At 37.0% G+C, this 15,288-nt stretch overlaps 1 protein-coding gene across 3 annotated transcripts in view; it reads right to left on the minus strand.

Annotated features, from left to right (window-relative positions):
• Positions 1-3,163: 3,163 nt before the first annotated feature.
• Positions 3,164-15,288, minus strand: part of Lnx2 (ligand of numb-protein X 2) — an 87,198-nt gene continuing 75,073 nt past the window's right edge. For all 3 annotated transcript variants that reach the window (XM_087199432.1, XM_087199431.1, XM_004854811.4), the window contains 4 exons: positions 12,229-12,406; positions 9,304-9,535; positions 7,302-7,460; positions 3,164-5,495 (listed from right to left, as the gene is read on the minus strand). In XM_087199432.1, coding sequence (XP_087055558.1) covers positions 5,360-5,495; positions 7,302-7,460; positions 9,304-9,535; positions 12,229-12,406 — 705 coding nt within the window. In that variant the 3' untranslated portion in view covers positions 3,164-5,359. The remainder of the gene's footprint in view (positions 5,496-7,301; positions 7,461-9,303; positions 9,536-12,228; positions 12,407-15,288) is intronic.

Raw genomic sequence — 15,288 nt, forward strand, 5'->3', positions numbered from 1 at the left:
TTTTGTGGAATGTTATTATTAAGCTCAATTATCATGAACTGTGCTTCAGTTTTTCAGTTGTTCATATAGTTCAGGAATGACTAATCAAACTTTGGCTGTATACCACAATTCTAATAGTAGTAGCTAATTGCAGAAGAGAACAAGGAGAAGCAATAGCCACTGAACCAGACTGCAGTGTTTGAAGTATGATAGAGAAGGAGGGCAGAGTGACTTTATGTTGAATGAGACTTTATGTTGAACAGGCATGAGCAGAACTCAAGGGTAACTCATAAGTGAACAGAAACAAATCCACAAGTCAGTAGAAGGAAACAAAGTACAGAGAGGCAGAGCAAACTGGAACTACAACCTAAGATAGAGAAAATAATGGAACAGTCAAAATAGTGTAAATGGTCAACCTCTGGCAAATGAAGACATTCTAATAGTCAATAAATAAAAATATTCTCCTCAAAAAAAAATTCTACTCAGCAGTATAATGAGAAACTTTATCATACCATTAGAAAGATGAAAAGAGAAGTTATAAATTGGGAGAAGATATTTGTATTACATATAATCCACTAACTACAACACTGGAATAGAGAATTTCTATAAACCAATAAAGGAAATACAATTAGTCCATGAGAATAATTGTCCAGCGGACTGCTCACTACAGAGGTAGCTAGCTGATTGGCTAATAAACATGTGAAAAAATAAGCGACTTCACCAGTAACCAGGGAGATACAAAATGAAACTACCATGAGATGTCATTTCATTCCCTTCAGTCTGACAAAATTAACTGTCATGTTGACAGTATGTCCTTGATAAGATAATGGCATTTAACTTGGTAATCTTCCTCCCATACACCCACATACGAGAAAAATCAGCAAATCCTAATAGAAGGCAACCTACAATATACCTATTACATATCAGCACTCATTAGCACTGTACTGTCAACGTGCTTACTGGCGAGGGAAACCTGAGAAGATGTCCTAAGAGGAGCCTAAGGAACCATGATGATGAAATGAAATATGCAGTCCTGGTACAGAAACAGGACATGAGGTCTAGGTTTTCTCTCTGGAATACCTTGATCTCTTTCAGTAGGTAATGAATCTGACATTTACAATTAAGTTTATTTTATTTAAAGTGTGTGTTGTGCTAGGTATGGAAGCCAAGGCTTCAGCTATGCTGAAATGTGTTCTTCTACTGAGCTACACCCATAGCCCTGTTGTCTAGTTTAAAAGGTGACTACAGATGAGGTAACTGAGCAACTATATGGCAAGGTTTTTTTGTCTTCCTAGCATACAGCTGTGATCATAAACTACAATAAAACCTTGAAAAGCCTTAAAAAAACACTTGCTCAGAGAGATTGGTAAAGGTTTCCCAAAAAAGTGAGGTTATTTGAGTCAAGTCTGTATGCTGTAAATAGGCAGGATGTGTGGGGAGGAAGTGGAGTGAGGTGGGTGGCATGGGGCAACTTATACACTAAGCAAGAAAGGGTGGGGAACAGGCTGCAGGGCCAGATCAGAGAGCCTTGTGTGCTTTACCACGCCACTTCACTTTACCCTGTAGATGTGGAACCTCTTAAGAGTTTTAAATGGGACAAAGATATGATCAGAGGTGGAATTTAGAAAAGTGACTGATGGCATGAGAGTTTGGATTGAAAGCTAATGAATAGGCAAATGCTTGGGAAAACACAATTCAGTTTTGGAGATGCTGAGATTTGGTGCCTTAAAAAAATAGGGTATTCTGTCCATAGGGAATCAGTGGTAGTCAAAAGTGCAAGGTGACAGTCAAAGATAGTACTTACAACTATGATAATAATTAGGTAGCGGGCTGGGGATTTAGCTCAGTGGTTCTGCCACTTGCTTGAAAGCACAAGGCCCCCAAGTTTGATCCCAGTAACCAAACCAAACCAAACCAAACAAAAAAGATTCTGGGGCCGGGGATTTAGCTCAGTGGTTCCAGCACCTGCCTCGCAAGTGCAAGGTCCTGAGTTCGATCCCCAGTACCAAAAAAAAAAAAACACACACACACACACAAAACTTTGGGCTGGGGATTTAGCTCAGTGGTTCCGCCTGCCTCGCAAGCGCAAGGACCCAAGTTCGATGCCCGGTACCAAAAAAAAAAAAAATTAGGTAGCAAGTGATGGGCCAGAATTAACATAAATATAAAGGCCTACTGGATTCATCAGGGAGGAGAGACCAGTCAAGTTACACCTCCAAACATGAGAGCAACACAAAACTGCAGAGAAAGGAAGGCACTACTGTCTGAGGAAAGACTAAGCATATGTTGGAGAAGGAACTAACTGGAGGGGAGGGGTCTGAGAATCGTGCTAGAGCAACAGACTAGGAGGGACTGAAGAGTCACCTGCACACCTCTGTTGGACCACAGAGGCTGTAGTTTGAGCTTAGTTTATTAGGTAAGTGGAAGGCAACTGTGGGCATGCGTGTGTGTTGCTGAGGGTCCAGGAACGTCTCTTGCATGCTAAGCAAGCACTCTACCACTAACCTACACCCCAGAGACTCTTTCTCTTCATAAACTGTTTTTAAGCACAGGTAATTTTTTTTTTAAAGCACAGGTAATGATCAAGGCCATAGGAAGAAGATAAAGTACAACATTGGGACTGCCTGACTTGGCAAACGCTATGAGAGTGAAGAGTTAACAGGAACAGTGACATTCAACTGGAATATAAGGTGAGCCACTTGGCAATTAAAAATTTCCTAGTAGTCACATTAGAAAAAGTAAAAAGAAACTGGTGAAGTTCTTTCAACAATATCTTTCATAGGAACCAATATATCCAAGATATTATCTATGTTTTCCACACGTAGTACTGGCCACATTTCAGGGGCTCACTGGACAATGCAGATCTAGAGGGAAAAGTATAGGAGTCTGTACAGACTCTAGCATATGTGTTCTGCCTACAGGAATGAGAGTAAGAAGGTGTCTTTGAGACCCTGAGGCTTCAATCCTGGTATACTGCAAGATAGTAGTACTGTTACGAGGAGCAAAAACAAAGATCACAGATTCAGTGTGCTGTTCAAGAAAAGACATGTTGGTTGGGGATGTAGCTTGGCAACACTGTGCCTGCCTGGTAAGCGCAAGGTCCTGAGTTTGATTCCTGGTACTGAAAAAAAACAAAAAAACAAAACAAAGAAACAAAAAAACAAAAAAAGAAAAGACATGCTGCTCTTATGGAAAGGTGACTTTTATTTCCACCCTGAATGATTATTACACCATTATTTAAACATATCTGAAAAAATCCTGAAATAATTTAAACAGAAGGCACAGAACAAATCAAAATATTTAACTGTAAGAACTTAAGTGAGAAAATTCAAACATTTCAACAGCAACAATAAATTATGAACAGGTCTCCATCACCAAATATCATTCTGATCAAAAGCTATAGTCGCTCCTTATAACTCTATTGTGTTGGCTGATTCCCAGATTTCCATGATAAAAATACTGAAAAAAATTCTTTCAAAATACTCATTAGACCACCAGGTTCAGTGTATTTTACATATGACCAAGTAGCAATTATGCTATTTGTTGATGGATGCCCAACCCCTAAGAAATGACACATTCTTAAAAACTTTAAAAAAAATAGCAATGTTGGTTACAAAATTCTATTTGGGGAACAGAAAAAAAACTTGTTCCAAGTCAATTAGAATATCAAAGCATTTCAATATCAAATTGCTTGAAAAGCCAATCTTCATGTAACAGTAATATACTGCATGGGGCATTTCACTGTATCCTGATTAAGTATCGACTATACAGTGTTGCTGCAGGGTTGAACAAGTCAGTAGCGATTATTGTCGCCAATTCTTGTTTATTCCAAAGAGATATGTTTTTTTTTTTGGTACCAGGGATCGAACTCAGGACCTTGCGCTTGCGAGGCAGGCGGCAGAACCACTGAGCTAAATCCCTGGCCCTGAAAGAGATATGTTTTTACAAAGCATTATAAAGCTAACTGGAATAATCAATAAGATGCTACAGATATAATAAACCACAGCAATGCGTTTGAAAATGAAGTGGTCATGCTTCATAATATACTGTAGTATTTGAAATACATTCTATGATTATCAATACCATTTATTACAGAGGTCACTTGGAAATTAGCTCAGATTCTGAACTAGGTCTCTAAGTGAAACTTTTTTCAAGTATGCATAATATTAGTAAAGATTTTTTTTTAACTTTCTTATGTGTTCAAAGCACAACTGTGTTGAATATGGGATGAGACAGTTTTCAAAACTATTTTAAAAATATGAAATAGTCCAGTGACCAAGAGTGGACTGAAAGATATTAACATATAAAACCCACTATTTCAGATTTTAAAAAAACAAAACAAAAAACAGAGCTTTTCAGTCTTTTGCTTGAAACAAGTTCATAAGAAAAATGGGAAAACGAAGGGCTTCTAAAACACTCAAGAAAGGCTATTTGAATAAAATAAAAAGGTCTCACTTCTACTTAGCTGTGATTGATATATATATATATATATATATATGTATTTAATAGCAATGTGGTTTTAGCTTTATCATCTAGCTTAATTGGATAAATCACAAAAAAATTTCCAGACAAGATTGCTGATAAATATAATACAAACTCTAGAAATGATTTTTAGCAAAAACAGCTTAAAAAATTTCCTATGTAGCAAAACGTTCCTTTGGAAATGAATCTTGAATGCCTTTGGACTGTTAAAGTAAGTGCGGCTTTACCCATTTCTGCATTAGGGTATAATAACCTCCCAACTCCTTTGTCTCTGGATAATAGATCACATTAGCTTTTATTCTCTACACTTCTAATAAAGGTACATATTTAAAAAGAAATCTTTAGCACTGTCAGACTTACGTCATCATCTAGTAGAAATAAGATAAACCAGAAAAATCACTTTCTAAACAGTATGAAGTGTTGAAATGTTGGCACCAATGAAAAACAAGCAATGGTTATCACTCAAATTTAAAATGTATCCATTCATGTCATTGCCCGTGACAGCAGCACTAAATGCAATTGTTTATGGCTGCATTGACATCAGTCTTGGGGGGACATATAACTCATTTTATGATTCAGTTACTGAAAACAAAGAACCACCACTTTAATTCAGTGGCTGGGTCACCCGTTTGGGTGGGCTTTATTCATTACTATAGGCCTGAGAGTTTGAATTCTGAAAATATAAACTCACCAGGGTTAGTGGAAGACTGTTTCCAAGTTGAAAGAATTGTAGCTAACTTTAGGAAACCATTTAAATAAAAATCAAAAGATGACCTTAATTGTTTTGGGCCCTGGGTCTACCAGCTGTGCCAGTATCTCCTAACACAATGCAACCAAAGGGTTTTCTTTAAAAAACCTAAAAAAAGAAGAAGGAAGACTGGAAACCAATTTCAAAAATCTATACAAGGCTGCCAGGCCAACAAATAACGGTCAAGGTGACTTTGTTCCTCTGTTCTTTCAACATGGGAACCAGTGCAGAATGGCTCATACCCACGGTAGATAGGCCATTTACGGCAACAATCATGTCTCCACATCTGGACAAAGACAAATAGAAACAGAAGCAGAATGTTACTATTTTAACAGTGTTAAAAACATTAAACCAATGGTTTAGCATGAAAATCACAATTTTATTTACTGATTTACTGTCAACGAGGGTCTATTAACTACTTTGAGAGACAATTAATAAGCCCACACTGGCTTTCACTTGCCAATCAAGAATACTCCTGCAACAATTCTCCCAAAACAGGTAGGCAAACTTCAGGAACAAGCAGAATAAGTTTTGAACAAGGTAAGATATAATTAGGTGAGTCAATCTGTTCTTTAAAAAGTCCCAAATATCTAGGGATGTAGCTGGGTAGTAGAGCCCCTGTCTAGCTTGATGCAAGACCTTAGCTAGTTTCAACTACCAGCACTACAAAAATAAATCAATTGTGGGATAATGCATGTATAGAAAGTTGGCTGTTATTGTTATTATTATTGCTATTATTTGTAGTGCTAGGGAATGAACCTGGGGCTACATACATACCAGTCAAATGCTCTCTTACTGAGTGATATCCCTCAGCCTGATGGTTATTATTTTGACTATTACTAATGAACTGAGCTTGGCTGATAACTTAGCTAAAAGAATATTTATTCATTCTAAAATAATGATTTTTTTCATATTTATCAATAAAGACTGATCTGGAGCATTCTTCTGATGAACTTTTTGCAGTGTTATTTAGGTGTCACTTTTTCTTTGCAGGCAGTGCAATCTCTGTGTGTGTGCAGCATTCTTTCTAGTATGTTGACATCTACTTTTTAAAGAACTGATTCTTCTATTTAGGCACTAAGGATTACAATCAATCACCTCTTCTCTGTTGGTGCCAATCCCTTGACACATCTTTTCTTTCTTCTCCTGGTGCCTGAGCTTTGAAATAGAAGAGGCTGCATGCTGGCTGAGTGCTTTCTGTGTAGTGGTGGCAGTTAGCAGAAGGCATAGTGGCCAGGGCTCTGAGCCAGACAGTCCTGTGTGTGAATGCCAATCAACCATTTTCAGCTATTCGAACCTGGGCAAGTTTCTTAGCCTTTCTAAGCCTTAGTTATCTTGTGTGTAAAAGAGGAATAGGAACCTTAACTTGTAAGGTTGCTAAGATTAAATAATGCATGCATCCCTTAGCACTGTGCCTGGCATACCATAACCTACTGTACATTCATTCATCAAATATGACTGCTAGAGGTACAACAACAAATGCAACAAAATCCTTTCCTCACAGATCCTGTGTAAATACAGTATCAGGTAGAGATTAGTGCTATGGAGAAAAATAAAGTCGAGTCATCTTGTAGCGAGACTGAACCTGAGTAGGTGGGATAGAAAAAATGCTTTGAGCTCATTATTAGGTCACAGTGTACCCAATAAAATGACTCAGGTTCAGTTCTGGTCATCAGATAAATAAAATATAGTTCTAAGTAACAAGATGCTAAGAGTAATACTTAAGTCTAAATTAGGGGTTGGCAAACTTTTTTTGTGAAAAGCCTGACAGTAGGGCTGGGGATTTGGCTCAGTGGTGCCTCACCTGCTTCACAAGCACAAGGTCCTGAGTTTGATCCCTGGTATCAAAAAACAAAAGTTAAAAAAAAAAACAAACCTGACAGTAAATACTTTAGGCTTTATGAACCATACGTCTCTGCCAGGACAACTCAAACCTGTGCAGAAGCAGCCACAGGTGGTATAAGAATGAGTGTGGCTACATTGCAATAAAACTTTATTTACAAAAGCAGATCACAGGCTGGATAGAGTACTGACCCCTGAGCTAGATCACGCTCAGCATGTCAAACATAAGTTATATTACAACAAGACTCACTTTAACCTCCCATCGTAATAAGCAGGAGTTCCCAAGACAATAGTTTTAATGAAGAAAGGTTGATTGGTGTGGTTCTCTTCATATCCACCAACAATACTGAAGCCCCAGCTTCCCAAGTAGCTTCTTCGTAAAACTATATCATGGCAGTTGTGAAGGGCACTGTGAACAAACACAAAAAGAAAAAATATGGAGGCATTCACAACCTGTTCACCTATGTTATGACCCCACAACACAGTATACCTTCCATTCTTGGAAACAGAGAAAGAGGGCTACTACTTTATTTCCTTTTGCCATTATTATTACTGTTGTTATTGTTACTGGCGCTAAGGATGGAACTCACGGCCTTGTATATGCTAGGCAAGTGCTTTACTGCTGAGCCACACCTCCTAGCCTGACTGTTACTGACAGTCCATTTTGTAGCACAGGTGTAGTGCTAGGAAGACTTGCATTTCTCTAACTTTTTCTAGTCTTCTCTTTCCAAGTGAAGACATAGGCATAAACACATACAAGCAGGAAGCTTAAATATAGCTGGTTTCAGATGAAATCTCAGAAATCTGTATAAAAATATTACGTGCTGATAATTTGCTTGCTGCATTGTCAACAACATCCTCAATTCTAATAATCATTTGTATCTATAAGAGAAATTACAAAGTGACATGAAAGAGGGCTAGTACTGCTGCTCTTAGCACTCAAATCAAAGAAGAAAATGACCAATAGTGTAGCTTTCCAAAAGAAGGTAGAGGGCTGGTGGTATGGCTTAGTAGTAGGGCACCTTCCTAGCATTCTTAAGACCCTGGGCCCCACCCCGCCCACACACTGCAAATAACTAGAAAATGATTTCCATAAAGTATCTTTTTATAATAGTTTTTCATTATTAAGTGAAGTTAGACCTACAGGCCTCTAAAAAAAGACTTCCTGTTTTTATTTTTATTTATTTATTTATTTTTTGGGTACTGGGGATCGAACTTGGGTCCCTGCGCTTGTGCAGCAGGCGGTGAAACCACTGAGCTAAATCCCCAGCCCTCCTGTTTTTAATCTATTAAAAAATTTCTTAATAATGTGGATTCTGTAAAGCAGTATGTATTTGTGCTTTAGTTTCTGAGTTCATGGATGACAAAGGACTTGTACGGAAGCTTTTGGGGTGGACCAAGGTCCCAGACATGCTGGCCTCGATGTTTGGAGACAGTTATTTCAGTTATTCTGAATCTTCTGCAACAAACATGTCCCCAGCAAAAAGCAGCAGAAGAGCCTCCCTTTCAGGAAAGCAGAGCTGCTACCGACATGTGGGTCTTGGATATAAGTGCACACAGCTGAGACCTCTGTGACAAACAATGGCCTCTTATGGACCAATTTTCTTTCCGAACAGGTAGGCTCAAAACCAGGTTTCATAATACTGCCTAATTCTCATCTAACACCTTCTCACTCTGCCCGGCATGGCAGAAAATATTGTGAACAAAGATATGCCAAATCAGACAGACTGGCATTGACCAATGAGGATTAAAGGGAGCACTATGGCTACTTCTCCATCATGTGGCCACCCTGCCTGCCATCAGTAGAGAAACAGAGGCTCTGCCGGGCTCATGGGCACCTGCACAGCATGGGCAGTGGCTTCTTCTCCACTGGTGCTGCCTTTCCAGCTTACACTGGATAGGTCCAGGTGTCAGGTTGAGAACTGCTCCTCTGAAGGCTGGTACCTCTCACTTTAGTATCAGCTAGGAGTTTAACAGCAACCATTTAGCCCATGTTTATGTTTCAGTGGGAAGAAAGAAAATCAGTTTTGATGCATGGAATACACGTATTTGACACTGGTCAATCACCTTTGTTGTAAAAAACAAAACAAAACCTCAAAACCAAAAATCCTCTTTTCAGGTCCCTACCTATCTGAGGCATGAATTCTATTCTAGTTTAGGCTTATCCCACCGTGGGCAAGTTAACTGTGTTTCACACTGATAAAGGGTGCAAGTATGACTATTCCGTAAAACAACCAAAAAGCTATTAGTACCTTGGAAGCCCGAGCCACATGACCCATGATGGGGACCAATTCGCATCGTACTCATTTTCACTGAAAGTACTTGGCAGCTCCTCCGAGGTCTGAGTGGCCTCCTCGATAATCTGGACCTCTAGTGCTTTCAGGGCAACAGCCGGGGAAGCAGCACTGGCCTTCAGCATAGCAACAGCCTCACTGTGACTTAAGTTTGTCAAGTCAATGCCATTGATATTCAGCAACACATCACCTATTCATGTGAAGAAACCAGAAAACTGATCTCTGCCACCAAGTGATTATTTCCCTGTAATTTCTGTTTATAAGCTAATCAACAAACAGTTCTAATAACTCAGATAAGGAGAAAGAACTTTTTAAAAAATCCCCATAAATTTTCGAAGTGTAAAAACAAGTTCAATTAATGGAAGATACCCTAAAACAATTAATCATTTTAAATAATGCCATAATATAGAGCAAGAAATGTGGCATGGGGCACCTTGAACCAAACGGAAGCCCAAACCATAGCCCGAGTTTGACTGTGCAGAGACCCCAGGCGTGTTCACTTCTCTGCTTTGAGCATCAGAGATTTCTACAGTTCTTCCCAATTCAAAAACCATTTGACCCTTTGCTCTTTTTAATATGTCCTATTTCACATTTACACAGCTTTATATATAAAGACAGCTTTGCAAAGTTCACTCAGGTGAAACGTACCAGAATATATACAGAGACAGTGTGCTTATCCTTGGGCTATACGATGAAATGAAACTTAGGACTGAACATTTTCCCTTCCTTAAGGGAGAAAAGATGTGTTGCTCTCCCAAGTAATATAATGAAAAAGGTCAACGGGGATCAGATAAAAGGTTAGGAAAGACAGGATTAGTTTTGGAGGGAGCAGGAAGCAGGTATTTGTATGATAAAACCTATAGAATTTGTAATTTTCCTAATTTATCATCTATTTTTCAGATCATTACAGCAAAACCTTCTCATTGTAGAAAATATAATAAAGTAACAAGGAAATAAAATTACCCCAGATTCTACAACTGAGCAAATAACTTTTTTAAAAACAGTAGCCTTATTGAGATATAATTCACATATCATTTGATTCATTCAATTTAAAATACTCAATTTTATGGTTTTTGGTATGTTCAGAGTTATACAAACATCAATGCAATAATTTACAGAATATTTTTATTACCCATCTCAAAAACAATGCATCCATTAGCAGTCATTCCCCTTATCCCACCTCTAAGTAACCACTACTAATCTACTTTTGGTCTCTTATAGGTTTATCCATAAGAGGTAAACATTTCATGGACATTTCATAAAATGAAGTCTTTTACTTAGCATAATGTCTTCAAAAATCATCTATATTGTACAATGTGTCAATATTTTACTCCTTTTTATGGTCAAATAATATTTCATTGTATGGACAGACCACATTCTGTCCATCAGTTCACCAGTAAATGAACATTTGGGTTGTTTCCATCTTTTGGCTATTGAGAATAATGCTGCTCAGAACATGGGCATGCTAGTTTTTATGTGCATATATTTTTCATTCCTTTAGGAGTAGAACTGTTGGGTCATATGGCTTAGCTCTTGGAGGAATGACCAAACTGTTTCCCGTAACAGCTGTACTAGTTTATATTCCCACCAGAAATGTATGAGGATTTCACATTTCTCCATATCCTCGACAATGCTGTTATTGTCTGTCTTTCTTATTAGTCACCCTAGGGGGTATGAGGTGATATCTCACTGCAGTTCTGATTCCCATTTCTCTAATAAACAGTGATGTTGAGCAGCTTTTCCATCTGATTCTTGGTCTTTTGTTTATCTTCTTTGGAGAAGTATCTATTCAGATTTTTTGTCTTCTTTGAATTAGGTTGTCTTTTTATATACTGGATTGTAAGAGTTCTTTATATATATTCTAATTCAAGTCTTTTTGCTTTCTTAGTGCTGTCCCTTATAGCACACATTTTTTTTTTTTTTTTTTTGGTACCAGAGATCGAACTGGGGTCCTTGCGCTTGTGCAGCAGGTGGCGAAACCATTGAGCTAAATCCCCGGCCCTAGCACACATTTTTAATTTTGATGAAGTCCAGTTTATCTACTTGTTTCTTTTGTTGCTTGTGCCTTTTGTGTGATATCTAAGAAACTATTGCCTAATTCAAGGTCATGAGAATTTACACCTGTGTTTTCTTCAAGAGTTTCAGCTCTTACATCTATGTATTGAATTCATTATGGGTTAACGTTTGGCAGGGGGAGTTGGGGTACCAGGGATTGAAGTAGGGATCTTGCACTTGGAAGGCAGGTGCTGGAACCACTGAGCTAAATCCTCGGCCCTGGGTTAACTTTTGTGTATGGTGTGAGGTATGAGCTGAACTTAATTCTTGGAAAAGTAACTTTTAAGGCTCAATTTTCTTTCCATATGAACAAACCAGGCCAAAAGACAGTCCAATTTTTATTATGGGAACAGTGGTTAACTATACCCTACCACCTATGAAAATTATATAATACTGAAAGGGAATATAAATAGTAAATGAGTTTATCCCTGAAATTAGGTTTGTCCTCTGTCCCACCCACTTTGAGTCCCCTTCAGCACAGACATTTATAAGCAACATTTGTATTTGAGTGATATGGCCCTTCAGAGTAGGCCCATAATTGTAGAAGCTTAAGTCTCTTAGAGGATCTTTTCCAAAATAAAAAATAATCCAACAGTAAGAGTAATTGTTTGCAGGTTCTGGAACCATCATCAAAGTTCAGCAAATTTCTTTTATACTGGGTATTTCCCTAACTTTACGGAAAGATGTTATGGTTTCATAAGCAAGGGACATTTTACAGAATTTTGAAAAATCATGTTTAATAGGAAACTTTGTAGATATTCTTTATTTTCTAAAATGTGAGCTTAACTCAGGAATAGAAGGTGGTTGATACTCATGACCCTATTTTACCTCTCTTAATTCTGCCATCCCGTGCAAGGCAGCCATGAGGTGGAACACTGGTCACAAAGATGGGCAGTTCGCCACTCTTACTTCCTCTGCCTCCAGCGACTGTCATTCCAAGGGATTCATGTGGCTCCTTCTTTACAGTGATATGTTTCTCTTGGCATGTAACACACTGAGTAAGATCCTAAAGCATGAAAGGAAAAAAACTGTGGGTAATGAATAATATACAGCTGAGGTAAAAACAGCTTGAACTAAGGTGATAATATGGTATGTTCTATTTTCTTTCTTTTTTTTTTTTAACATCTTATTAAGGACTAAAAGTAATAGATAGTTCTTGACAGTTATACTGTATATCATGTTGAACTTTGGACTACTGCATTTTTGTATGATTATTTATGGAACTGAAAAAAATTTAAAACTGTTGACATATGGAAGTCAAGGTAAAATAAACACATCTTAAGCTCCAAGGTATGAGCAATTCTATGAAGTACATAATGTTTTTGAGTTTTAAGATTCTAAAACAAACCAATTTTTATCTGTCTTTCGCTCAATTTTTTGAAATAAAATAGAACAATACAAAAGTATGAATTTTGGTAACTTCCCCCAAAAAAGCTATAGTTCTAGTTTTGATTTTACTGACAAGTATTACATTTGCTCAGTCAGGAAGCCAGTGCAAATCTACCTCCAAAAGCATCACAGAAAGCTGAAAGTATGTGAAATACCCAAATTTTTGAAAAAGATAATGATAGGAAAATGAATTGTCAACAAAGTAATATTCTCAGGGAAAAGCTACTTTTACTAACATTTGCTACTATTACTCATTTCTGAGACACTCCTAGAAGTTAAAAGAGAATTTATTTATTTTAAAGAAAATTTAAAACATAATTTTCCTTTTGAATTAGAATTTAGAAACAAGGTATACATATGCAAATTAACATTGAAATAATAATAGCTGTCATTTATTAGAGTTTAGCATGTACAAAACTAATGGCTTGGTTGCATTATTTAATTTAATCCTTGCAAAATGCTGAAAGAAAATATTATTGTTGGCTCCATTTTATTGATGCGGAAACAAGCTCAGAGGTCATATAATGCATTAGGATTTGAATTTCTGAGTGTTAAAAGTATGTCTGTTAGCTGGGTATGATGGTCCACGTCTGTAAATCCCAGCTCTCTGGAGGCTGTTGCAGGAATGTAAGTTTGAATCCATTTTGGGCAACTCAAGAGAGGCTCTGTCTCAAAAATTAAAAATTAAACAAAGGGCTGGAGATGTAGCTCAGTGTAAAGGCAATCCTCAATAGAGTGTGATGCACTCTATGCACATACTGTACATATGCACCCATATGTTCTCTGCCACTATGCCAGTAAGTGTAACAGCGGCAGGGAATGTCTCAAAAGGTATTAATGTTCATCAATTAATGTTTACAGAATGTTGGAGATATTAACAATATTGAAAATAAAAATACATGATTTATAAATGCTGCATGTAACCAGCTGTGCCACTGGAGCTCCAGAAATACATGAATTATATTTACAGGATTATAACATTTCTTTTCATGACACTATTTTAAAAAGCTGACATGCACTTAACTGTCAATAACGGTATTTACCAACTTTCTAAAGTAGGCTCCATGTGCCCTTCTCAGGACCTGCAACCCATGCCTGCTTTAAGTTTTATCAAAGGAACTACTTGTACTTTTTGTTTGTTTTGTTTGTTTAGTGCTGGGGATTGAACCCAGGGTCTCTCATATGCCAGGCAACCACTGAGCTATATCACCTGTTCCAACGTAACTACTTGTAACAACAGCACACAGTATTATTCCTAGAAATGTTCTGGCCCTGCAAACTTGTCAGCATCTTAAGTCTTCTAGCTAAAAATATGAATGCATGTTAGTATCTTTCAAAATTGAGCAAACACAACTTTATGAAGACAACTTGGGGAAACATCCTTGAATATACGTACGTGAGCAGTTCCAGCCCTTAGATATTTAGACAATTTAAGGATGGCTATTTTATTGGTCTATACACAATAAATACATGCAACTTTTCCCCAGGAATAAAACCAAACTTCAAAGATTATACTCAGTATGCTTCAAGGAACTAAAGGTTCAACACCATATGAATGTTTATTCAAGCAACTGGTGAGAAGTGCAGTGGTAGATTAATATATACTGTACTTTAATTTTTAATGATTATAACCAATGAGCCGGTTGTTTTGGTGAATCTGTGTTTGTCTTCCCTGAGAGATCTTTATTCTACTTAATCGAGATTGAACATAATAAATGCAGTTTGTTAGTGGTGAACAGCTAAATGAATCCATTCCATTCCATGTTCTAACCAACTAGTGTTTGCAAAGTACCTAGAATAAGAATGAAGTCAGCACTGCTCTTTAAAACATTGTTGCATAAAAATTAAAGAATTAGCAAAGTTACAATAGAAAAACACAAGTGTGCAAAATAAAAATATGCAGCGTTCTCTATGTGAATATCAGAATGATTAAGTATAATTTTTAAATTGTCTTAAAACTATAATGCTGCCAGACATCCATATCTCAAGTTACTATTAAATTTAATAACATAAAAGATTTAATTACCAACTTTGGCCCTGTTTTTAAATTATATATATATATTCACATATACATAAAAAGCTTATAAAGCAAGGACTAGATATATGAAACAATTCAAAATCCTTTTTCAAAACAGTAACTCCTTTTATACAGTTATCATTACAAAGGAAAAATTACAGGCTTCTTTTTTATATGTGGGTTTTTGTTCAGAAATGAGAACAAAGCTGTGGCTATAATTTCTCTTCAGTATTAACTAAATGAAAAGCCAAACATACCTGATGGACCCAAAATACTGTCTTTCAGCTATGCTTTCTTAGGGTACCAGTAACAGATTTCAAAGGGAATTAGTACTTGCGTTGGCAGCACATATACTAAAAAAAAGGGAATTATTCTCTCAAATATATTTAAATTTAAAAGCTACTTTAGCAAAAATGGAGCTTTCTATAGTTTTTTAAGCAGATCAATAAGTAAGTTTTTGTTTAGTCAAGCACTTTAATTTC

Source organism: Heterocephalus glaber, unplaced genomic scaffold (genome assembly GCF_053883595.1).
Source record: "Heterocephalus glaber isolate CG9 unplaced genomic scaffold, H.glaber_assembly_v1.0 deba00001719, whole genome shotgun sequence".
NCBI classification, from domain to species: Eukaryota; Metazoa; Chordata; class Mammalia; order Rodentia; family Bathyergidae; genus Heterocephalus; species Heterocephalus glaber.